Below are 25,292 nucleotides of genomic sequence, written 5' to 3'. Positions count from 1 at the left end.
TCTGGCCTAGAGAATTCCATGGACTGTATAGTCCATGGGGTTGCAAAGAGTTGAACACGACTGAGCAACTTTCACTTTCACTTTTCATTATTAGTTCCTTCAACATTTGCTGAGTACCATCTTGTTCCTGGCACCTGGTAAGGCTCTGGGTACAGCTGTGAATCAGCTTCTGCAATCAAAGTGTTTAGAGAATATAGTTCTTTCTATTTGGGGCCTTGAAGGTCCTGTGAACTGTTTTTATTTCAAGTCAGCATCTCCTTCAATCAGTAACAAGTGGGCCATTTATAGCTGCCATCTCTCAAGTATTCTCTAGAAAAGGTGGAAGAACAAGAAAAAGAGGGGATAACTACAGAACCACAGAGTGATCCAGAGTTGTCTTAATAACAAGCCCTTGAGGTGCCAGAGCTGGACTCAGACTTGGCCAACTGTCCGTGGAAGGATGTCACCTTTGGACTTTAACAGAACTTCACTGAAGTGAGCCTTTGAAATCCAAAGGAAGAGGGGCCCACACTGCAAGGAGCTCACCCCACGCCTACCTTAGGCTTGTTTCGATTCTGTAGGGACATAGGATGTTGTCATGCCAAAGGCCGTCTGGAACTGCTGGAGGCAGTATAGCATGTGGGTAAGAGCCTGAATTAAGAATCAGACAAGCCTCAGCTGGAACTCAGGCTGGACCCTGTAGTAGCTGCACAACTTTGGACATTGTCTTTGTGTCTGAGCTCTCACTTCCCCACTTAATAATAATAGTCACTCCTCGGAAGATGTCGTGAGGTTGAAACCATGTAAAGTAAGTGAAGTTCTTAACTGGGCAACTCCCCAGCATGTGTTAACCCAGGGCATTGAGATAAATGCTCAGTTTCCATCATGTAAGTAGCTCAAGGAAAGGGATGTGCCTAAATTGATTCTATTTTGAATTCTATTCTATTCTGCCACGTGCTTGGCAGGAAGAAGTCACTTTGTTGATAGAGAATGTATCCATGGCCACAGGGAACCACCCAGGTCACTCTGTGTGCCAGCAGCTGCCTCTCCTCTCCTCTCGGGTCAAACATTGCCCAAGTGGCTGAGAAACGATCAAGGCATTAGTATTTTCTGGAGACCTGCACTGTGTCCTGTTATCTGAAATGACTAAAGAGAAGGTGACAGGAACAAACAACGATTGAGTGCCTGCCTGCCATCAATATTCTGCCCTTTCCAATATTCATTCATTCGACAAATAACAACTAGACCTTGCCAGGAATAAACAGGTAAAAAGAATGCCATATAAGGAGTGTCTAACTTAAAACATAGGATTAAGTTTTCTTGTTTGTTTTAAAATTATTGTACAGTAGATTCTGCCAGTACACAGTTTTATGCATTTTAAAAACGTATAGATCCATGCTGATAGCATCACAATCAGAACACAGAATGCAGTGTAGGAATTTTAATTTCTAATTGGATGTTGTACAACTACGTCCCAGAGAGTCTGAGCAATTCTCCAAGGTCAAGGTGTCCAGTGCTTATTTACACAGATGATAGAAGCAAAGGCAGATTTCCACCTTGGAGTAAGCCGGAGCTCAAGGAAGGGCTCTGCGGCCAGCATCGGTCCTGGAGGTGGAAATCCCCTCTTTTTCATGGACGGTGTCAGTGAAAACTTCTTGGTGCGGTGAAATAAACTCTGTAGACTTTAAGAAAGCCTTCTGAGAATTTAGAATTTAGCTGGGTTCACCAGTTTACTCTCAAGGCACAGCTTGTCTGGAATAACTGATTTTAGCAAGGAAGTATTATGACTCACTTTAAACAGAGACTACAGGGACTTACCTGGCGGTTCAGCGGTTAAGACTCAGTGCTTCCACTGCAGCGGGTAGGTTCCATTAGTGGTTGGGGAACTACGGTCCCACATGCCATGGGATGTGGCCCCCAATTTTTTTTTTTACTACAATGTACTCTTTTTCCAATAACTCCTGGTCATTTTGGTGGCTGTTGATTGAGGTATCCTTGTTCTGTGGGCTGCCCTCACCACAAACCCACTTTTAACCCGGTGTGTTTAATGAGCTCTATCCTGGACAAGAAACATTTCAGTGTTGTGAAAATTATAAATTGAAAGTCAATAAAGATGAGTAAAAGGTCAAGAGCCCCTTCCAGGGAGGGTCGCACACCTACAACATTTAGTACGTCTTTCCACCTCTTAAACCACCTGCTGTGGTTGCTGAAAGCACTTTGGAAAATTTTTAAGCCAGGGTTTTTTGTTAGTTTAAGTTACTAATAATTGCACATGATATAAATAATATTAAGTGACCAAGAGTCTCCCTCCTGCCCCCAGACCTCATCCCTTGGACTCCCCTTACAGGGGCAAATGCCATGACACGTTTTCTGTGTATCCTTTGCAAAGTCACTAAACAACCAGAAGGCATTTTATTTATTGTCTGTAGAATGTGCATTTATGTACAGCCTAAAAGAAATATGCCATCCCATTTCTGCTGACTCTAGTCATTCAATTAATTTAACTGGAAGCTGGTACCAGGCATGTGGTGAAAGTGAAAGTTGTTCAGTTGTGTCCAACTCTTTGCCACCCTATGGACTGCAGCCTGCCAGACTCCTCTGTCCATGGGATTCTCCAGGCAAGAATACTGGAGTGGGTTGCCCTTCTCCAGGGGACTTTCCTGACCAAGAGCTCGAAGCTGGGTCTCCCCCATTGCAGGCAGATTCTTTACCATCTGAGCCACCAGTGAAGCCTTGGTGCCAGGCATACAAGGACCCAATAAAGCAGCTGTGACTTTCAAGGAGCTCTTATGAATCAGAAGGACTCGGGGCAGCATTTGCCTAAAAAGCACTAAACACGGAGAGCTTGGATTGGTGGCCCAGATGCCCCACAGTCCCGCCCATTTGGTCCTGGCACACCTGCCACTAGCGCCATTTGTGGCAGGGGTTGGTTTTCCAGACGCTCCTGCAGGGTTGGTCCCAAAGCTTCCAAGGCAAGTCTAAGTTTGCCTTCCTTGTGGGAAGAGAAATTCTTCTCCTCAAAGTCCCCAATAGGACCCCAGAGGCCAACCCACAGCTGGGTTGACCACTAGCCTGGAGCAAGCCTCATGAATGCTTTCTTTCCAAGGTGCTTGGAATTCCCACCCTAGCATCACTGGACTGGGAGGGACCTTAGAGTACCCTTTCCAGACTCCCTCTCCCACACAACCCATCCTCGTCATGGGGACTTCTGACCTCGTGTGGGTGGGAACACACCAAGGACCAGGCAGTCCTTTCCTGGGCAGCCAACTCAGTGGTCACACAACACACATGGTGAGAAAGCTCTTCCCTCTACTTGACAGCACACGCGGCCCAATGACACCCATCCACCGTTCCCAGGGCAGGATGATCCAACAGGCAGACCATCAGGGCTGTTGCAACAGCAAAGTGGAGGCATCTGAAAGCATAAAAACAATTTCAAGGGACACTGATATGTGATAACTATTTTTAAAAAGAGAAGGGAAAAAAAGCACTAAAGTGGTTCATGAGAAAACTCAGAACTTTATTGGACTTCTTTATACTTGTTTTTAGGAATTAGATGCTTAATTTTGTATTACCTTTGGGGGGAGGGTGGGCAAGAAATACCTTTAGGGGCTTAAGACTTCAAAAGATCTTAAACAATGTTCCTGGATTCCTTTACCCAGAGGAAGTGTCCCCCACCAGACAGCCTCTCAAATATCTGATGACTTCTTCCGCTCTCACACTCAGCCTTCCTTGCAGTTTGTTAACCTCCAGGAAGCCTGTTCTGAGCAACTGGGAGAGGACTGGGGTTTCCCCCAAGACACACAACCCCATCTGTGTTTGTCTTTCCACACAGAGTCCTGAACCCTGTGCTTAGAGACAGCAGTATGCCTTGAGTGGGTGCCCACGAGGTGCCCACGGGATCAGTGACTACTCCTTACTTCATGGCTGAGGCTTGAACATCCACCCACCTGTCCCCGTCAGTCTTACATCACCCGTCTGGAGGGATGGGGTCCTGGTTTGCCTCCTTACCCAGCCCCAGGACAACCAGGGTCCCACTGGGTGCTCTGTAGCGGGGTGTGGAAAAGGGCTGAAGCTGAGATCTTGCACCCCTCAGCCTGGTAGGCTAAGGGCATAGGAAGGGTGACTAAGTCTCCCTAGTAGCGGGGTGGGGGGGGCCGTCATACATACCACGGCTCTTATTACTAAACAGGGCATGGCAGAGTGAGGGCTCTGGAGCACAGGGGACCCTGAATGAAACAGGAAGTGGTCACTGTGATTCAGCCACGGAGCTTTTTCCTGAGTGTCATCTGTTGGGAGTGACACAGCTTTGGGGGAAAGTCACTGTGCTGAGGTGGGGGTGTGGATGGGTAGGGGGATGTTCAAGGTATGGGCCGGGGCTGCCACAGAAACTGGGCGGTGAAACCCGGTAGGACAGCAGACGCCTTCCTGTAGCATTGTTGTCTCCAGTGAGCCAGCCAACACCGATCTCAGCCATGTGGGGAAAAGTTTCTCTGTAGATGGGATGGCTCCCAGGAGGCAGCATCTCTCTGCCTTCCTGGAGTCAGAGACCCTATTTACTAAAGCTACCATTGGTACAGGTTACTTGACTTCTCTGAGCCTCCATTTCCTTAATAAAATAATGGAAATAATAATGGAGTTATAATAAAGCTTTGTTACTTGTTACCACTAACAGCTTTGTCCTTGGACTGCAAGGAGATCCAACCAGTCCATTCTAAAGGAGATCAGTCCTGAATATTCATTGGAAGGACTGATGCTGAAGCTGAAACTCCAATAATTTGGCCACCTGATGCACAGAACTGACTCATTTGAAAAGACCCTGATGCTGGGAAAGATTGAAGGCGGGAGGAGAAGGGGACGACTGAGGATGAGATGGTTGGCTGGCATCACCAACTCAATAGACATGAGTTTGAGTAAACTCCGGGAGTTGGTGATGGACAGGGAGGCCTGGCGTGCTGCAGTCCGTGGGGTCACAAAGAGTTGGACACGACCGAGCGACTGAACTGAACTGAACAGCTTTGTTGTGAAAATCAAATAAGATGTTATGTTGATCATTTAAAAAAGTGACTGGTATATGGTAGGCAGTAATAAACAATAGCTGTTATAATTTTGTGTTTATTATAATCAGGGACTGCCAGAGGCGACATCTTAACCTGAATAATCCATTTTGAAGAAAAGAAATCTGAAGTGTTAAGAAGGTAGTGATGTTTCCAAAGTCTCACACTGCTAACCAGAGGCACACCTATGTCTGGAACCGAGGTCTCCTGCTTCTTGGCCCCCTTCCCTCTTTCTCTCTTGCCCCCTGCCCCCTGCATCCCTCCTTCTTCATCATCTACCACTAACTGGGTTCCTGTTACATGGCATTCATTTAATGTATATGATATCAATTAAGTCTCAGAGAAGGTAGGCAAAATGTTTCCATCTTTCAGATGCCATGTCATTTAGCATGCTTCCATCCATCTGCTCATCAATTCCTTTAAAACTCTTTGCCCAGCACCTCCTCCAGGAAGTCATCTTTGATTAAATCTTCCCCAGGATTCTACTCCCTCCCAAACAACCCTGCCCTCTCAACTATTAGCTGACAGTCTGATTTAGCAGATACATCTTGCAATCATCAACAACCAATGTAAACATATACAAAAGGACAAGCATATGAAGGACAATGTCCTTCAAACATGGGTCTTACAAATTATAACTTTAAAAAACTATTTTAAATACTCTTATCATAAACATAAAGTAATAGCCATCACTTTTTTGAGTATTTATTTTATGCCAGACTCTCTTCTGAGTGATTCACATGGAATATCTTTTACGATTTTGGTTTTTATGATGTGGACCATTTAAAAAGTCTTTATTGAATTTGTTACAATATTGTTTTCTGTTTTGGTTTTTTGGCTGCAAAGCATGTGGGATCTCAGCTCTCAGACCAAGGATGGAACCCACACCCTCTGCATTGGAAGATGAAGTCTTAACCAGTGGACCCCCAGGGAGGTTCCCACATGGAATATCTTTAGGTGTGCATTTATAATATTCTCAGCAAACGAGAAGAATTCCTCAGAAGTTCCCTTTTTTCCAAGGTGTTCCTTGGCTCTGAGCAGCTCTCCTGAGGCAGCAGCAACTTGTGGGCATCTTCCGCCCGTGGGAGAGTCCCAGGGTGGGGGACACAGAATAGAGGAGGGCAGATATCCTAGGCACATCCAGGGACAACTGGCCAAACACATTCATTATGTTGTGAATGTATTTCTGAGGGAAGATCTGACCCCTCTGGGTTTCCCAGGAGGTGCTAGTAGTAAAGAACCTGCCTGCCAATGCAGGTTAGACATGAGAGATATGGGTTTGATCCCTGGGTTGGGAAGGTCCTCTGGTACAGGGCATGGCAACCCACTCCAGTATTCTTGCCTGGAGAATCCCATGGACAGAGGAGCCTGGCAGGCTGCAGTCCATGGGGTTGCAACAGAGTCAGACACCACTGAAGCGACTTAGCACCCAGGCATGCTGCCTGCTCTGGTTTGGGTCTTATTCTCCCATTCTTGTGTCAGCCTGAGGGTAGTTTGCCAGCCTCGGATCTTTTGAGGACCCTCCGCAGCCCAGTGCACCCTGCATTGCCCTCTCCTCTCCCTAATCTCTGAGACCTGCTCACCCACCACTCCTTCCCTGCCTCCTCACCCTGTCTCTCCTGCACCGGAGAACCCTGCTGTTATTTCCCTCCATAACCCCAGCTCATACAGCTGCACCTCTGCACATTTCCTTCCCTGCCCGACTCTCTGCCGCACCCCCTGGCTGGCTTCCTGAGGACACTCACAGAGAATTAAATAAATACATGTGGGCTTCTCTCCTCTGATCAAACTGTGGGCTCCTCAAAACAGAGGCTGAGATTTAATCTTAACAAAACTTGATTCACAAAAATAGACTGCAGGCCTATGGGCCATAGTTTAGCATGTGATTTTTTAAAAACACTGCATTAAAATATTATCTTTTTGGCACTCCACCCTTCCCTTAGGTTTTAGGACTCAAAGCTAGTACACAACTCTCCTCGCACTGTTCCCTGTCCTGTTTGTTTGCATCCTCAGAGCCCAGCACAGTACCTGGAGGTGCATCGGCTCGGTTCTCACAGTTGGATGAATGAATGGATGAATGGATGAACGAAGTAGAAAGGACACTGGAGCAGGGATCGAAAGCTCTGAGGTCCAGGCTCTGCCACTCACTATGTGACCCAAGCATATTCCTTTATGCTGCAGACCTGTTTTCTCATCTGTAAAATGTATAGGCTGTGTTAGGATTCCTTCTGCAAACGCTCAACAAACATTCATTGATAAAGCTCAGACCTAAAAAGTGGGATGTGACGCAGTTCATTTCCCTGGAATTACTTACAGCTGAATTAATTTATTAATATTAAATCTCTGAGCCTCAGGTTTTTCCTCTGGAAATGGGATGATGCTTGCCTGGGGCTGTCATGAGGCTCAAATGAGAGAAGGCAGGCATTCTGCATTGTATTACTCCAAGCCCTCTCAAATCTTGAGCCCTATGACTTGTTTCACACTTTTCTATAAACCAGTCAACAAAAACACTAACATCACACCCTTATCCTGGCTTTGGGAAGCACCTGAATGTCAAGATTTCAACCCTGCCTGGGTACTTACTAACTGCATGTCCTTGGGCAAGTTACTGAACCTCTTAGAACCTCCATTTCCTCATCTGATGAATGGAAGTGACTGTTAAATGTTCTCCCATCTCACAGCATGGTTGCGAAGGTGACCAGAAATTACCCCATCTCGAGTGAATTAAAAACTGAAAACATACCACATTTGGCAAGTGATCTGAGGACTTCTGCCACGGTGAGATTTTATGCCCTCCTACCCTCCCTCCATCATCTGCTCTCAGAAAGGGAATAGAAAGTACCACTTACTGACATGGGAAGTGATCCCTGCTAGGGGAAGCTTAGCTTTTAATTGGCATCAAAGTCTGAAAATAGAAGTGGTGTGGCATTTCAGGTGCTGGGGAGGGAGTAGGAGGAGAGTTTGGGGGGCCTGAGAGCCTTTCTGAGTCACTGAAATAGCATGCAATAAACAATGTCACGGATAGTGCTTCTGAAATCTCCCGCCACTCTCATTCAGCCATTTCTCATAGAAAATTCAAGTAGAGCAAGCACTTCACTTCTGCTTGGACCTCAGCTCCCAGCCACGGGGCAGGAGGAAGTTGGGAAAGGAGACCTCTGAGCCCCCTGTTACTTCTAGGTTCTAATGGTATTCAGAAGGGCAGGAGGTGTAGCTGGGAGGGGAAACGACGATTTCATTTCCCTTTGCCCTCCTCAGTCACCCTTTCTGGTCACTTCACTCCCACACCGGTGGCCAGGGCAGAGCCAGGGTAGGTTGGGGCACATCCTCTGCCCGCCACCGCACCCTCGGAGCCCTCCCAGGTGGGGCGAGGGTGCCCATTTGTGCAATCACTGCCCAGGAATGCAGCTCGGGCAGTTCCCACGGGGCTCTCAGCTCTGGGTGGGACCCTCTCCTCGGCCGGACAATCAGAATCACACTCGGCAAAATATTAATTATTGTTGCTTCCAAAGCCCCACTACCGGCAGATGCCAGGCCCTGCCCAGGAAGTTCAAACAATCAGCGTCTCTGGCATTTTAGTCCCCCCCCCCCCCCCACCCCCCAGCCGTTGGAGAGCCGGGTCGGTCGTGTGATCCCCGTCCTCTCCTTAGATGAGAGCCACTTCCTGGAACCCAGCCTGGGACCCACAGGTGCCTGGAGGCTGGTTGGGGCTGGGCAGAGTTGGGGTGTGTGTGTAGGTGGGGAATGTAAGGTGAAGACGAGAAGAATAGGAAAGTCTCCAGGAAAAGAGAATAAACACGGTCTAAGTGAACTTATCTAGGATTCTCTATTTTTCCAGAAGATGTAAGAAAATCGCCCTGAGTCCCAAGCTGCCAAAAGGCAGAGTGGAGGCACTTCCCACTGCACTAATGGCAGGTAATTTCACAGGCAGGATGAACCACCCCAGTCTAATCAGTGGTTGAGCATATTGGGAACGTGAGAAAGCAGTGGGCAGGCCAACCCCTTTCCAGGTGACTGTGGGGCTGTGGCGCTCATACTCTTGGTGGCAGTGAAAATGCTCTGTCAAAATTCAGTGAGGTGGGTACAGGTCCTGTAGGATCTTGTCCCCTGACCTGCATCAGATTTGTGGGAATTTTAGGAAATGATCTCTTGAAAATTTCTTGGGACAAATTGCTTAATTGATGTCAATTAAGTATCAGTTGATACTCCAAAGAAGCATTCCAGAATCAGAAACAGTTTCTGAAAAAAATACTCATTATTTGTAAATGCATGTCCCCCCGACCCCTCTAAAAACTGGAAACAATACTTGGGGAATGAGCCTATCCACTCCACAGGATATTTCACAGCTCCTAAGAATGATGATTGCAAAGAGTCTTTAATAACATAAGGAAATGCAGAGGCTATAAAGTAGGATACACAACTATACCCACAGGGTGATCACAGCTGTTCGAAAGGCAAAAAGGGAAGAAAGAACCCAAACCAATACACAGAAAACAGGGTGGCAGGAAACACCAAATTGTTGACAGTGGTTTTCTGTGGGTGGTAGGTAATTTCATTTTCTTCTTTCAACTTTTCAGTATTTTTTAATCTTTCTATCTATGGCATATATTACTTTATAGTGAAAACTATCCATGTTTTACTTTAAAAGAGAGAAAGTGGATTATAATAGTAATAATAATAAGCAATAGCAACAACAATAATAGGAAACTAACATCTGCTGAGCATTTATTGGGTATCTGTATTAAGCAAGCACTTCACCTGTTTTTTTTAAGTCCTCATAACAATCCTGTGAGGTGGACATTATTAATGTGTCTATTTTACAAAAGCTCTGAGATGTTAGGGCATGTCCACAATGTTGAGTTTTGGGCAGTCCAGTATCCAAAGGCCCCCTGGCCTGTGTGCAGGACTTGCCTTTATATGTTAACTTGGAGGAAGGAACCTCCTATCACTGAGGTCCAAGGGCAAATCCTCCTGCTTCCAGTTTTCTGGTAACGGGTGTGGGCACGTGACCAGAGGCTTGGGCCCTGGACCTGGAGCGCTAGAGAGTTAGAACTCTGCCGTGACAGCTGGCTGCAATGGCATCAGTGTCCTGACTAAGTACTTCCTGGCCAAGGGGTGATTTTGTACCTTCTGCTGCTCCGGGCCTTGAATGTGACCTTAATTTCTGCTCCTTTCCCAAGTCTGCCCCTTTTGAATCCCTGCCCATTCTATTGCATTGGATTCCTTTTTTCTTTTATTTTGTAAGATCATTGGGTCCATCTCTGTGGCTTTTTTTTTTTTTTAAACTTGAAGAAATTTAATGAATAACAACTTCACTCGGAAACTTAAATGTAGTAATTCACATCCTGAAAGAATGAATGAAAAAATAAACTCCATTATTTCTGAGCTCTTAATTATGGTAAACCAGTTCAGATTATAAATTCAAAATTCCCAGCACTTCATACTTAAGTTTGAAAATGTACTATAGTTTAAATATATGGTGCAGTGAAATTTAAGTGTGAATCCACCCCTCCAGACCTCCAGCCTTAGCTGGAGGGAAAATAGCATATTCTCATGTCCTGATTCATCAAAGGCCAGTTTTCAGGTGTTTTGATGGTTAAATCTGTCTAGTGAGTATCCATCAATTTTATACAAAGATTTCTCTGTAGGCTGCCTTGCTTCTTCAAATGGGAGTTTGGGAACTTTATTTATTTTTTTTTGTATTTTATTTTATTTTTAAACTTTACAATATTGTATTGGTTTTGCCATATATCAGCATGAATCCGCCACAGGTATACATGTGTTCCCCATCCCTCCTCCCTCCTCCCTCCCCGTACCATCCCTCTGGGTCGTCCCAGTGCACCAGCCCCAAGCATCCAGTATCGTGCATCGAACCTGGACTGGTGACTCATTTCATATATGATATTATACATGTTTCAATGCCATTCTCCCAAATCATCCCACCCTCTCCCTCTCCCACAGAGTCCAAAAGACTGTGGCTTGTTACTAAGAGTTCTGACTGGTGTTGGTGATTTTCCTGCAGTCTCAGAGCAAATGATGGAAGCAGGACCCCAATCCTGACCTCTCCACCCAGAGCTCAAGCCCTTAACCAAACCTTTTGTCACTAATAATCCGAGCTTCCCTAGAGTATGATAAACATTTCCTGAACTCCTAGAAAACAAACCGGAAACACCAGCTTGAAGTTTTTCTCAGAAATTGGCAGCCCCCCGCCCACTCTATTGCCGTGGGAGCCTGGCAAGCTGATCAACTAAAGGGCAGGAAGCCTGACACAAAAGCCAGGTCGGGGTGGAGCCAACTCCAGCTTCCAGTGACTAGGGCCCGTAGGCCTGGGGAGGAGAGGAAGCAGAGGCGTCTCAGGCCTCACTGGCACTTCCTGGCCAGTGCCGGAGGACTGACTCAGCACCCAGTGTCCTCAGCCTGGAGGCCTCCTTTGACCTGTGGAGGCTGGGAGAGGAGTTTGACTCTCATGGCACCTTATATCCTCCTCTCCCACGCCAGGTTGATAACTTGTTTACACGTCCACCCCCACGCAAGTGTGGACTTCTAGAGGGCAGGGACAGTCTTTCCCACCCTGAATTCCTCTCGCCCGGTGCATCATTGTTGTTGGAGTGAATTAGAGAATAAGTGCATGAACAGCTTTCCCCATCCCCGTGCTAAGCGGTGGGAAATCTTAAACCCTGGACTTTTCCAAGGCATCTTGGTGAGATAGAACAGCCATGGACTTTGGACCTGACAAATTTTGTTTCAAAACGCGACTCTTGGGATTTCCCTGGCAAGCCAGTAGTTAAGACTCTGTCCTTCGAATGCAGAGGATACAGGTTCAATCCCTGGTTGGGGAACTAGGATCCTACATGCCATTCAGTGTGGCCAAAAAAACAAAACATCAAAACCTGGTTCTCCTACCTATAAAAAGATTCTTTTTTAACTTCTCTGAACCTCAGCTTCCTCATCTGCAGGATGTGTGGTGTCCTTTGTCGCTCAGTCATGTTCAACTCTTTGGGACCCCATGGACTGGGGCCCACCAGGCTCCTCTGTCCATGAGGATTCTCCAGGCAGGAATACTGGAGTGGGTTGCCATGCTCTCCTCCAGGGATCTTCTCAACCCAGGAATCGAACCGAAGTCTCCTGCACTGCAGGCGAATTCTTTACCAACTGAGCTATCAGGGAAGCCCCTCATCTGCAGGATGGGAACAGTGCTTAAACTCTCACACTGAGTGACTGGGCAGATAGGAAAAGTGGGTGACACACAGTAGGCCCTCAGACTCTCCAGATTTGCTTCCTTCTCCCAATATTTCATTCTGGCTCATTTCCTTCTCCTGCTGTCCCTCACCTGAGTACATGCCCAATGATAGGGAAAAGATTAAATAAACTATGGAACACCAGAGAGATAAAATGTCAGGCAATCAATAAAAAAGTCGTTTAACAAATAATTTTTAACAGAATAGAAAATGCTCATATGTTCATGTGAAGTGCAGATAAGGCTAAATTATTCATACTGTATGACCTCAGCCATGTAAAATGAGTGTCCAGATGCATGCCGGGACGTGCAATAGCAATTTCTGGAATGATACACAAGAAACTCTTAACAGTGTTTTCCCCTTGGGTAGGAAGAGAAAGTTGGAGAGGACTTTTCACTTTGTAACATTCTGTCCTATTTTATATGTATAAAGTAATATACATGCAGCATATAACATTAGATACATATTTGCCATGATCATGTATTAATTTTTAAATACCCACCCCCGCCAAATGTAGAAAAAACAGAAAGGAAACATATGATTTCAACTGCGGTTATTTGGGGAGCTGTGGAATTATGGGATGACTAAAATAATTCTCCCTGTTATATTTTTCTATGTTTTCCAGGTGTTCTGTGATGAGCATATGGTTCCTCTAGAATCAGAGGGAAGGCAAACACCACTTGGAGTAGCTCCCCTGGGGTAGGGGGAGCAGGAAGGATGAGCAGGTGATGGTGTCCAAAGGGCCAAGGGAGCATGAGGCGTATCTGGGCAGAGGTGGTTGTATTTTTGGAGCCATGTGGTTCCTGCTGAGTCAACTAACTAGTTGTTTGGCCCCAGCCTGCCAGTGGAGGCAGGAAATGCTCCCACTCCTGCCCTGGTTTACGCTTAGTCATCCTCTGGGAAAGCAGGCTAGGGGTGGGGGCAGGAGGTGAGTTGGGAGTCTCCTTTTGCCCCTGGAGCCTTCTAGGCAGAGAAATGCCCCGTAGGGGTCTAAGACCTGGGCATCCTATCCACCTGGCACTGTCACCTTGGGGCAGACAGCAGCTGGGAGCAAGCTGGGAGGGTTGGGGAGGGGTACGAAAATAATGGCCCTCTGGCGTTTAGCAGACAGACCACATCCTCCCCTGGAAGCTGCTGTGACTATTAATTATCATTTATTCAGGGCTTTGAGATTCCCCATATGAAAGATGCACCAGAAGGAGTGTCATGATGAATCTGTGTTTATGGTATTGACTTTTCATCCCAAACATCCGTCATGACAATCATGTGTCTCTCTCCTAACCTTCCATCGCCCTGACGTCACAGCCTCAAAGCAGAGAAGTTGAGCATCAGTATCAAATGACGCTGAAGGGGAGGTAGGAAGGGCAGGGGCAGTTCATCCCCCATGATCCTATATTTCAGATGGGTAAACTGACTGCTCTATTCCCCACCCTCCCAGCTTAAAAGGAGGAAATTATGATGAAGCCAAGGAAACCGAGGAAGGAAGCCTTGGTTGCTGTTGTTCAGTGGATCAGTGGTATCTAACTCTTGGCGACCCCATGGACTGAAGCATGCCAAACTTCCCTGTCCTTCACCATCTCCCGGGACTTGCTCAAATGCATGTCCATTGATGCTATCCAACTGTCTCGTCCTCTGTCACTCCCTTGTCCTCCTGCCTTCAATCCTTCCCAGCATCAGAGGCTTTTCTAATGAGTTGGCTCTTCGCATCAGGTGACCAAAGTATTAGAGCTTCAGCTACAGCATCAGTCCTTCCAATGACTATTCAGGATTGATTTCCTTGGAGAGAGGGGCTATGGATTCCTCTGGACCTGAGTCCAGTTTCTGCCCCTTGTGTGGACTGCCCCTCAAGGGATAGGAGGAATCCCAGAGCTCTCTGGCTCAGAGCATGCAACGCCGAGCAGGTCCATCCCTATATACACAATTCCAACTTCTGATTCCTCTAGCAAACTGAATCACTTCTTTGTTGATTGCTTCTGAACCCTTGACCATGGCCAGATTCTGTCATCTCCTGGCTCTGTGAATTTGGGTGGGAAACTCTTTGGTTTTCTGGACTCTTCTCATTCTGTCTTTTCTTATTTTATACAAGAAGATAATTGATCTGTAAAGCTGCTTAATGTGTTTCTGAGCAGATGTACACAGCAAATCCAATGGAGAGAGGGTCATGAAGGGGCCAGCCCCTCTCTTAAGGAGACTGCATTCTTACAGGAGAGTAGGGTCTTCGTTTATGAGATATTTAACAATCTCAGAGAGAAGGATGGCAGAGAAAATCCCAGATCCCCAAGAAGAGGAGGATAGTTGTGGCCTAGAGAACTTGGGAGACTGCCAGGATCCCAGTATGGAGCTACAAAGGGACCCAGCCTAAGTGGAGATAGTGAAGAGCCCATCGAGGCCAAATGCAAGGTTTACGAGAGGATGTGGGCAGGCAGACGGGCAGGCTGGGGGAGACTGTGAAGGCCCTTGAATGTCAAGCTAAAGAATTAGAATTTTATCCAGAGGACAGTCGGAACCCACTGAGTTTCTGAGCCAGAGGGTAATACAATGCAAAGTTGAATAAGAGGTAAAACATTTTCACCAGGAGGTGAAGCTTGGCTTCTCTGAGTCAGCAGCCCCACCATGAAATTCACCATCTCCCTCCTCAGTCCAGACCCCAAATTCTATTTCGGCTGATGACACACAAGAAAAATGTCACCTCCCCTGGTTGCCCTCTGATACACTACCGAGTGTTATTTTCTTCATAACACTTATCACCTTTGGAAATGATCTTGTTTATGTACTTGTTTTCTTCCTCCTTCTCTGCTGTTCATGGAATATAAGCAGAATGGGGTGGTTGGGGGATTGTTATGTTTTGTTTGCTGTTTCATTTCCAGCAGCTATGACAGTACCAGGCTGCTGTCAGATGCTCAGTGTGTATTTGTGGAATGAATGAGTAGATGGATTGATAAATACGTTAATGGCACACTATTTTCTCAGTCACACCATCCCCAAGCCCCATGGTGATTCTTGACTCATGCTTCTTCCTGCTCTGCAGAATCCAGTCATTCATTGCCACGTCTATGGACATGATCTCTGCATCCCTACTTGCCCTCCCTCCCCTTTGCATTTACACCTGAACTCTCTCAGACAACTCTAAGCTCCTTGAGGACAGACACTCCCCTTCATTTCCCCTGTGGGGGTCAGCACAGGGCCTGAGTGATAACAGTTCCCACTGGTCCAGTCTTTACAGTGGTCCAAATGCTTTTCACATGATCCTGGTATACCTCCGGCAGGGTCAGACTCAGACCCCAGCCCTCAACTCTAAACCACATGCTTATTCGGCTTTTCTGATTCATGCAGATTTATGATGAGTGAATGAATGAATGAGTGAGTGAGAAAAGTAGTGCTGGAAGTGCTCAAGAGCAATTGTAGAGGGAGAAACTAAAATGGAAGACCTGTTGAGGACCGTGTCAGTCCCCAACATACTCACACAAAAGAAGAGAGAGTGACTGGGTGCTGGGGATGAGTGGGGAGAGCCAAAATCTGGGGCTGGAAATGGCTAATTCCCCAGATGTTAGATGACTTGCTCTCGTGTGTCGTGTACCCGCCTCCTCTGTTTTCTTCTAAAACAGAAAGACATATAGCAAACTTGGGAGAAAACATCAGAGACAAAGTTAAAGGAGCAAGGGATTCTGAGTCCAAAAGAGATATAACTTATTGGTTTGTGAACTACTGTGTTTGTCAGCAGTAAGAATTAAAAATATAAGCAATTCTATTGGACAAAAATTGAAAAAGGACAAAAATATATCAAGAAAAAAGAACATGAAAATCACTGGTTATTTCACCATCCAGAAAAAGTCATTCTAACGTTTTGATGCACATCTGTTCAGACTACATAAATGTTACTTATAAATATAAGCACATATAATATTTACTTATATACTTTATTATATACCATAGATATTATATATACAAGTATGAACATACTTTAAAAAGTAAATGATATACATACAGTTGTGTAACCTGATTTTTGTTCACTTAATAATATGTAGTGAACACAAAGGAGATTTTATAAGCCCAAAGGGCAGTATGAAAAGATAACCTTTGGGATAAACAGGAAGCCACAGAAGATATATGAGTGTAAAGTGAGCGGTTAAGCTCTGGGTTTTGATAAATATTATTAAAGTAAATAAATCTTAGATGTCCTGCCAGTTTAGGTAATTATTAGCTCTCTATCAGCAAGGCCACAAAGTCATAGACTCACAGGATGTTGATACTTGAAGGAGCCTTCGAGCTGATCTAATTCAACCCCCTTCCCTTAGGTATTGAGAAACTCCAAGCCCTGGGACATGAACTAAGTTGTCTAAAGAGACATGACTGGTGAGCCACAGAGCTGGAGTGAGTATGGAGTGCCCTGACTCCCAGTCCAGTGGTCTTGCCACTAAACCACACACATATGCTCTCCAACCACGGGCACTGACACGCAGAATGGAACAGAGAAGATGAGGCCCCAGGCTCAGTGGTTCTCCAGGTATATAATACCAATGGAGGTGTGTGTGTGTATGTGTGTGTGTGTGTGTGTGTGTGTGTAAGAGGCCACCAGGTGTCCCCAGGCAGGTGACTAGGGAGACATAGAGCACAGCAGCTGAGAGTGGTTGGCTGTGATATCAGACCACTGAGAACCAAACTGTGGTTCCCTTATTGATCTTGTTGTATGACTTTGGGCAATTTACTTAAACCTTCTTGCTTCAATTTCTCCAGCTGTAAAAAGGGTAGCAGGACCTAATTCAACACATTGCAGTGAGAATTAAGAGATCATGAACACAAGGGGCGGACCAAAGTGTTTGACATATAGAAAGAGCTCAATAAATGTAAGCCGTCATGATTATTGATGCTCTGGCATGAAGCTCAATGTTCTTGTAAACTTTAAAAAAGAGCTTAAGGGCACATCACAGCCCATCCTTGGCTGAAGGCATCTGTGGGGACAGAGGACTTAGAAAGAAGCCCAGCTCTGGAGCTCTGTGAGTCCCCCACTGTGAGGGCTGTAGCTAAGAGAGGCCATTATACAAAGGAGGGCATGTGGCTTGGAGTGGAGCTATAGGCAGCTGGGGACTCAGGGACTGACTAGTGTTCTTATTGGAAATCACCCCAAGATGTAGCTGTGAGTCCATCTTCACACTCCCTGAGCTAGTCAATTACTGGGCAAATCAAGGGTCCAAAAAAATTTATTCTGCATTTTTCAATCTATTTAAAAAATAATCAACTGTTTAAAGCTAAAAGAATAGCAAGTTATTATGAGGCTTATAACAAATGTAGAACTAAATTCACTACAACACAAAGTAGCACAAAGACTGGAAAGAGGGACAAGTAAATATATAATTAGAAGTTCTTCCAGTTACATGTAATAGTAATAGTACTATTTGAAGGTAGTGATAAGTTAAAGATGGATATTTTAAACCTCAGTTAAACCGTTAACTACAACAACATAAGTATAACCAATAGGCCAACAGTGGGCAAAACATGGAACTATAGAAAATACTCAATTTGTCCAAAAAAGGCAGGAAAAGAGAAAAAAAGATTCAAAAGCAAAGGAGACAAATAGAACACAAACAGAAAAATACTGAATTTAACCTTAATCATATTAACGATTGCAACCCACTCCAGTACTCTTGCCTGGGAAATCCCATGCACGGAGGAGCCTGGTAGGCTACAGTCCATGGGGTTGCTAAAAGTCAGACACGACTGAGCGATTTCACTTTCACTTTTTACTTTCATGCACTGGAGAAGCAAATGGCAATCCACTCCAGTATACTTGCCTGGAGAATCCCAGGGACGGGAGCCTGGTGGGCTGCCATCTATGGGGTCGCACAGAGTCGGACACAACTGACGTGACTTAGCAGCAGCAGCATATTTGTAATTACATTAAAGGTAATGTAAAAGACAGGGATGGTCAGATTGAATAAGGAAAGTAAGACTCTACTATATGCTGTGTATAAAAAAAAACAGCTCTAAATATAAATACACAGATAGATTAAAAGTAAAATAAAAAGATATAACATGCAAACAATCAAAAGATAGAAAGAGTAACAAGGAGATCAAACCAGTCAATCTTAAAGGAAATCAACCCTGAATATTCATTGGAAGGACTAATGCCAAAGCTGAAGCTCCAATACTCTGGCCACCTGACGCAAAGAGCTGACTCAAGACTCTGATGCTGGGAGAGATTGAGGGCAGGAGGAGAAGAGAAAAGAGAAGATGAGATAATTGAATGGTATCACAGATGCAATGTACATGAACTTGGGCAAACTCTGGGAGATGGTGAGGGACAGGGAGGCCTGGCATGCTGCAGTCCATGGGGTCACAAAGAGTTGAACACACCTTGGTGATTGAACGACAGGGTAGCAGTATGAGGCAATCTAGACAACAGAACAAGGACCAGAACAACAGACAAAGGGGGACATTTCATAACAATAAAGGGGTCAATTGATCAAGAGGATGTTCTGTGCTGCGATAAGTCACTTCAGTTGTGTCTGACTCTGTGCGACCCTATGAACCATAGCTTGCCAGGCTCCTCTGTCCACGGGATTCTCCAGGCAAGAATACTGGAGTGAGTTGCCATACCATTCTCCAGGGGATCTTCCCAAGCCAGGGATCGAACCAGGATCTCTTATGTCTCCTGCATTGGCAGGCAGGTTCTTTACCACTAGCGCCACCTGGTAAGCCCACAATCAAGAGGATACACTGATCTAAACATTACTGCACTGAACAGAATTTCAGAATACATGAAGCAGAAACTGGTGGAACTCCAAGGAGAGAGAGGCAAATAACTGATAGAAGAGTAGACAGGAAGTCACTAAGGATATAGAACAACATTAGCAATCAACTTGACCTATTTGACAGTTTATAACACTCCACCCCAAAACACAGAAATACACATTTGTTTTTCCAAGTGCCATGAAACATTCACCAAGACAGACTGTATTTGGGGACCACAAAATCAAAGTGTCAATAAACTTAAGGAATTGAAATCACACAAAGTATGTTTCCTGACTACCAGAGAATTAAACTAGAAATCAATAACTGCATGATATCTAGAAAATCTCCCAAGTTTTGAAAATAAATAGGTCAAAGTGGAAATTACAAGATAAATTAAAACATATTTTGAACTGAATGAAAATGAAAACACAACATATCAAAATGTATGGGATGCTTAGAGGGAAATTCATATCTTTAAAGGTTTATTTTAAAAAAAGAAGAAAGTATAAAATCAATGATTGATTTTCACCTTAAAAAACTAGAAAGAGTAACTTGAACACAAAATAAACAGGAAGAGGGAAAAATAAAGATAAGAGTAGAAATCAATGAAGTAGAAAATGGACAAATAGTACAGAAAAATCAATGAAACTGAAAGCCTAGTTCTTTGAAAATATAAATAAAATTGTAAATTTCTAACCAGGCTGATCAGGAAAAAGCAAGAAAAGATAAAAATTACTAATATCAGGAATGAGGGAGGGAAGACTATTATAAATTGTAAGATCTTAAAGTGATAATAAGGAAATATTATTAGCAAATTTATGCTACCTAGTTCAGCACTTTTGATGAAAATAAATTATTTGAAATACACAAACCACCAAAATTCATTCAAGAAGAAACAAATAAATGGAATAGCTTTATGTCTACTAAAGAAATGGAATTTATAGCTGAAAAGCTTGAGAGAAAACCTCAGGCCCCAGTGACTTCACTGATAAGTTCTACCAAACATTTAAGGAATGTCAATTCTATATAATCTCTTTCAGAAATTAGAAGAGCAAAAAACTCTTTCCCATTCTTTTTATGAGGGCAGAATTATTCTGATATCAAAATCAGACAAATACATGAGAAGAAGAGACTAGAGACAATATCCCCCATAAACATTAACACGAATACTTAAAATACTAGGAAATTAAACCCAGCAATATATAAGAAAGATAATATATCATGATAAAGTGAGGCTTATCCCAGGAATGCAAGGTTTGATTAACACCCAAATTAATCCATGTAGTGAAATTAAGAAAGCAACTTGATCTACAATGGTTTGAAAAAGTCTTAGGAATACATTTAACAACAGAAGTGCAAGACTTGTACACTGAAAACTACAAAACATTGTTGAAATAAATAAAACCTAAAGAAATGAATCCATGTTCATGGATCAGAAGACCTACCATTGTTAAGGAACTTACCAAACAAATCTACAGATCTAACAAAAGTCCTACCAAAATTTCAGCTGATCCTGTGGCAGAAATTGACAAACTGATACTAAAATCCCAGTGAAAATTCAAAGAACCCAAAATAGACAAAACAGTGTTGTGAATGAATAATAGGGAATTCCCTGGCAGTCCAGTGGTTAGACCTCTGCACTTTCACTGCCTAGAGCCTAAGTTCAATCCCTGGTCAGAGAACTAAGATTCCTCAAGCCACACGAAGAAGAATGAAGAGTTGAAGGACTTCCTGATTTTCAAACTTACTGTAATGCTGCAATAATCACGATAGTGTGGTACTGGTATAAGGATAGACATGTAGATCAATGAATTACATAAAATACTCTTAAAATGAAATAATAAAACAGCTTATTTGAAGAAAATTTTCAACAGATACTTTATCAAAGAAGATATATGAATGGCCAATAAGCACATGAGACAATTCTCAAAATCATGTAAGTGTGAAAATGCAAATTTAAAAAATTCAGTGACTGCTGAGAAGGCAATGGCAACCCACTCCAGTACTCTTGCCTGGAAAATCCCATGGGCGGAGGAGCCTGGTAGGCTGCAGTCCATGGGGTCGCTGAGAGTCCGACGCAACTTCACTTTCACTTTTCACTTTCATGCACTGGAGAAGGCAATGGCAACCCACTCCAGTGTTCTTGCCTGGAGAATCCCAGGGACGGGGAAGCCTGGTGGGCTGCCGTCTATAGGGTCGCACAGAGTCGGACGACTGACGCGACCTAGCAGCAGCAGCAGCAGCAGGCACCAAAGGATCCATCTGTGAAGCCTCCTTCCCACAAAGACTGGCCTTAGGAAGGAGGAGGTGGGCATGTCCACCAAGGTCCTCCATCTTGACAACCCTACTCAAGACTCAAGGAGACACACAGAAAGCAATACACAAGGCCTTGTATGTAAGGCCAGAGAAACGATGCAGGGAAAAAGCTACAGGAAAGAAGAGGTGGTGTTGGCAGGTCCATTAGTACCGCTGAGGCGGGCAGCGCAGTCGAGGCAGACACGCCAGTGAAGAGCGTCCTGGCGTGGGGGCCGCGTGCTAAGGACACGCGGGAGAAGGCCGGCCCACCAGCAGCTGGGAAAGATGAGACTTCTCGGATTGCGCCTGGCGGTGAGCAGGCCTTGGTGGGCCCTGGGGTCGGGGCTGAGGAGGCGCTGGATGCATCGGCGGCGGTGACAGGCACAGCCTGGCTGGAGGCCGAGAGACCAGGCCTGGGCGGAGTGACCGCAGAGGCGGGCAGCGGCGACACCCAGGCCCTTCCAGCCACGCTCCCGACTCCCGAAGAGGCCCTCGGGACGTCCTCGACGTCCGCAGCCACCTTCAAGGCTACGGAGGCCAGTGAACCACCCTCCCCCACCCCTGGCGACAAGCCGAGCCCAGGCCCCGAACTCCCCAAGGACAGCCGCATGGAGGTTTGGCTGAATCTGGGAGGCAGCACACCTGACCCTCACGGCCGGAGCCCACGTATCCCTTTCGGGGCACACTGGAGCCCCACCCAGCGTCAGATATAATTGACATCGACTACTTTGAAGGATTGCATGGTGAGGGCCATAGCGCCAACCTGGGGAGCTTCCCTGGGACGCCAGGTACCTCAGAGCACCACCCTGATCCCCAGGGAGAGACTCCTTCCTGGAGCCTACTTGACTTAAACGATGACTTAACTCCCTTTGAGGAGTCTGATTTCTACCCTACCACATCCTGCTATGATGATGTGGATGAAGAGGAGGAAGAAGAGGAGGACAAGGATGCAGTGGGAGGCGGAGACCTGGAAGATGAAAATGACCTTCTAGTGCCCACTGAGAAGCCTGGTCTGGGGCCTGGGACAGGCCAGCCCACCAGTCGGTGGCACGCTGTCCCTCTGCAGCATACTCTGGAGATGGTCCCCGGCAGCAGCATCGCCCTCAGGCCCCGCCCAGGAGAGCCAGGCAGGGACCTAGCCCCGAGCGAGAATGGCACCGTGTGCCGCAGTGGCTTTGTGAGACATAACGGTTCCTGCCGGTCAGTGTGCGACCTCTTCCCAAGTTACTGTCACAATGGCGGCCAGTGCTACCTGGTGGAGAACACTGGGGCCTTCTGTAGGTAAGGATGTGGCAGGCAGATGTCCAGGGGGTTTGTCAACTCCTGAAGGGGGCATGGGAGGCTGCCTCAGCAGAGAGGGGGATATGACAGGTTCCCAGAGCTTGTGTGTTTATGGGTCAAGAGATGGTCCCAGTAAATATTCTACAGACTAACAGCTTAAATGTACTTCCTGTGAGCTTATCACTAGGAGAGTTTCCTCAGAAGTAAGATTGTGCATTTCCTCTAAGTGTTGTGCCCTTTACCAAACCAGTAAACTATAAAGGTGAAATGAAAGGACTTGGCCAAGGATTTTGGAAAAGGCCTTTGCTGGCTTGAGGGCAAGTTCTTGTTGGCAAGTTCTAGCTAAACTTGCAGAAGGAGAAGGTCCATAGACACCCTGGGAGAAGAGAGAACTGCTGACCGCTCCCTCTGAGCCATGTGCAAAGCAGAAGAAGGGCTCCATGACCCTGGGGGGCACGAGCTTCAGGTGGCATGAATGAGGACCTTCTCATTGGATAAAGACCCAGAAAGCAGCCATTCAAACAGGTCAAGTCAAGCAGAGTGTTCTTCTTCACACAGCAGACGTTTGGCATTTCTTAGTTCTGGATAGTGACTTGGCTCCTTCTACCTTGGTTGTTGTCTTCCTGGAGATACTCAGTCTGACATGTTTTAAAGACCCAGAGAGTTTAGTGTCAGAGTAAGGATATTGTGTGCAGCCACCAGCCCATGCCTCATTAGTAATTAACCCCATATACCTGCCCTAATGGCAAGGTAGTTAACCTGCTGGAGAGCTCATGGGCTGATTCTTATTCTGGATGAAGCACATGTCCAGGGCTGAGTGATTTGCTTCTCTCCATCCTTTACAGGCCCTAGAAGTGGCAAGTAGACCTCAGATTCTTCTGGGACTTGTTTCCACGGGTCCTAAGAGTGAAACATTTCTGTAATCTGGGTATCTCTATTTTTTTACAAGAGGAGGAAGAAGAGGAGGACAAGGATGCAGTGGGAGGCAGAGACCTGGAAGATGAAAATGACCTTCTAGTGCCCACTGAGAAGCCTGGTCTGGGGCCTGGGACAGGCCAGCCCACCAGTCGGTGGCACGCTGTCCCTCCGCAACATACCCTAGGGATGGTCCCGGGCAGCAGCATCGCTGCTGCCATTCCCTATGTTTCTTTTTCTGGGTCTTTTTGGAGGTATATAAAGAATTCAGATTCTATAGGTCTTAATGTTCTGATAGAAGAATAATATAATGCATGCATGCTGTGCCTTTGTCATTAAAGCTTGAGTTTCCTTCCTATGGGGGAAAAAAAAAATCCAGTGAGATACCTCTACATGCACTAGAATGGCTAACCTTAAAAAAAACTGACAAAACCAGTATGAGCTAGGATATGGAGAAACCAGAACTCTCATTCATTAGTGCTTGAAATGCAAAATGGTATAACCAATTTGAAAAATAGTTGGCAGTTTCTTATAAACTTAGAAACATACTTACCATTTGACCGCAAGGCTGTCTGTGAATGTTTATAGCAGCTTCATCCGTAATAGCCAAAAGCTGGAAGCAACCCAAATGTCCATCAATGGGTGAACTGATAAACGAAGGTCAGCATATCACTACGATACAGTAGTGATTACAGCAATAAAAAGGGATGAATTATTAGTAGTCATGGATCATAGAAAAAGCAAGAGAGTTCCAGAAAAACATCTATTTCTGCTTTATTGACTATGCCAAAGCCTTTGACTGTGTGGATCACAATGAACTGTGGAAAATTCTGAAAGAGATGGGAATACCAGACCACCTGATCTGCCTCTTGAGAAATTTGTATGCAAGTCAGGAAGCAACAGTTAGAACTGGACATGGAACAACAGACTGGTTCCAAATAGGAAAAGGAGTTCGTCAAGGCTGTATATTGTCACCCTGCTTATTTAACTTATATGCAGAGTACATCATGAGAAACACTGGACTGGAAGAAACACAGGCTGGAATCAAGATTGCCGGGAGAAATATCAATAACCTCAGATATGCAGATGACACCACCCTTATGGCAGAAAGTGAAGAGGAACTCAAAAGCCTCTTGATGAAAGTGAAAGTGGAGAGTGAAAAAGTTGGCTTAAAGCTCAACATTCAGAAAACGAAGATCATGGCATCCGGTCCCACCACTTCATGGGAAATAGATGGGGAAACAGTGGAAACAGTGTCAGACTTTATTTTTCTGGGCTCCAAAATCACTGCAGATGGTGACTGCAGCCATGAAATTAAAAGACGCTTACTCCTTGGAAGGAAAGTTATGACCAACCTAGATAGCATATTGAAAAGCAGAGACATTACTTTGCCAACAAAGGTTCGTCTAGTCAAGGCTATGGTTTTTCCTGTGGTCATGTATGGATGTGAGAGTTGGACTGTGAAGAAGGCTGAGCACCGAAGAATTGATGCTTTTGAACTGTGGTGTTGGAGAAGACTCTTGAGAGTCCCTTGGACTGCAAGGAGATCCAACCAGTCCGTTCTGAAGGAGATCAGCCCTGGGATTTCTTTGGAAGGAATGATGCTAAAGCTGAAACTCCAGTACTTTGGCCACCTCATGTGAAGAGTTGACTCATTGGAAAAGACTCTGATGCTGGGAGGGATTGGGGGCAAGAGGAGAAGAGGACGGCAGAGGATGAGATGGCTGGATGGCATCACTGACTCAATGGTCGTGAGTTTGAGTGAACTCCGGGAGTTGGTGATGGACAGGGAGGCCTGGCG

At 45.4% G+C, this 25,292-nt stretch overlaps 1 protein-coding gene across 1 annotated transcript in view; it reads left to right on the top strand.

Moving 5' to 3' along the window:
• Positions 1 to 22,580, top strand: part of LOC102401009 (chondroitin sulfate proteoglycan 5-like) — a 28,431-nt gene extending 5,851 nt beyond the window's left edge. Inside the window, 2 exon segments of the mRNA XM_044935553.2 lie at positions 21,401 to 21,946; positions 21,949 to 22,580. Of these exon segments, the coding sequence (XP_044791488.2) occupies positions 21,401 to 21,946; positions 21,949 to 22,580 (1,178 nt within the window).
• Positions 22,581 to 25,292: the final 2,712 nt, after the last annotated feature.

Source organism: Bubalus bubalis, chromosome 23 (assembly GCF_019923935.1).
Source record: "Bubalus bubalis isolate 160015118507 breed Murrah chromosome 23, NDDB_SH_1, whole genome shotgun sequence".
Taxonomy (NCBI): domain Eukaryota; kingdom Metazoa; phylum Chordata; class Mammalia; order Artiodactyla; family Bovidae; genus Bubalus; species Bubalus bubalis.
The sequence above is the reverse complement of the archived record's forward strand: the minus strand, read 5'-3'. Positions and strand labels throughout refer to the sequence as shown.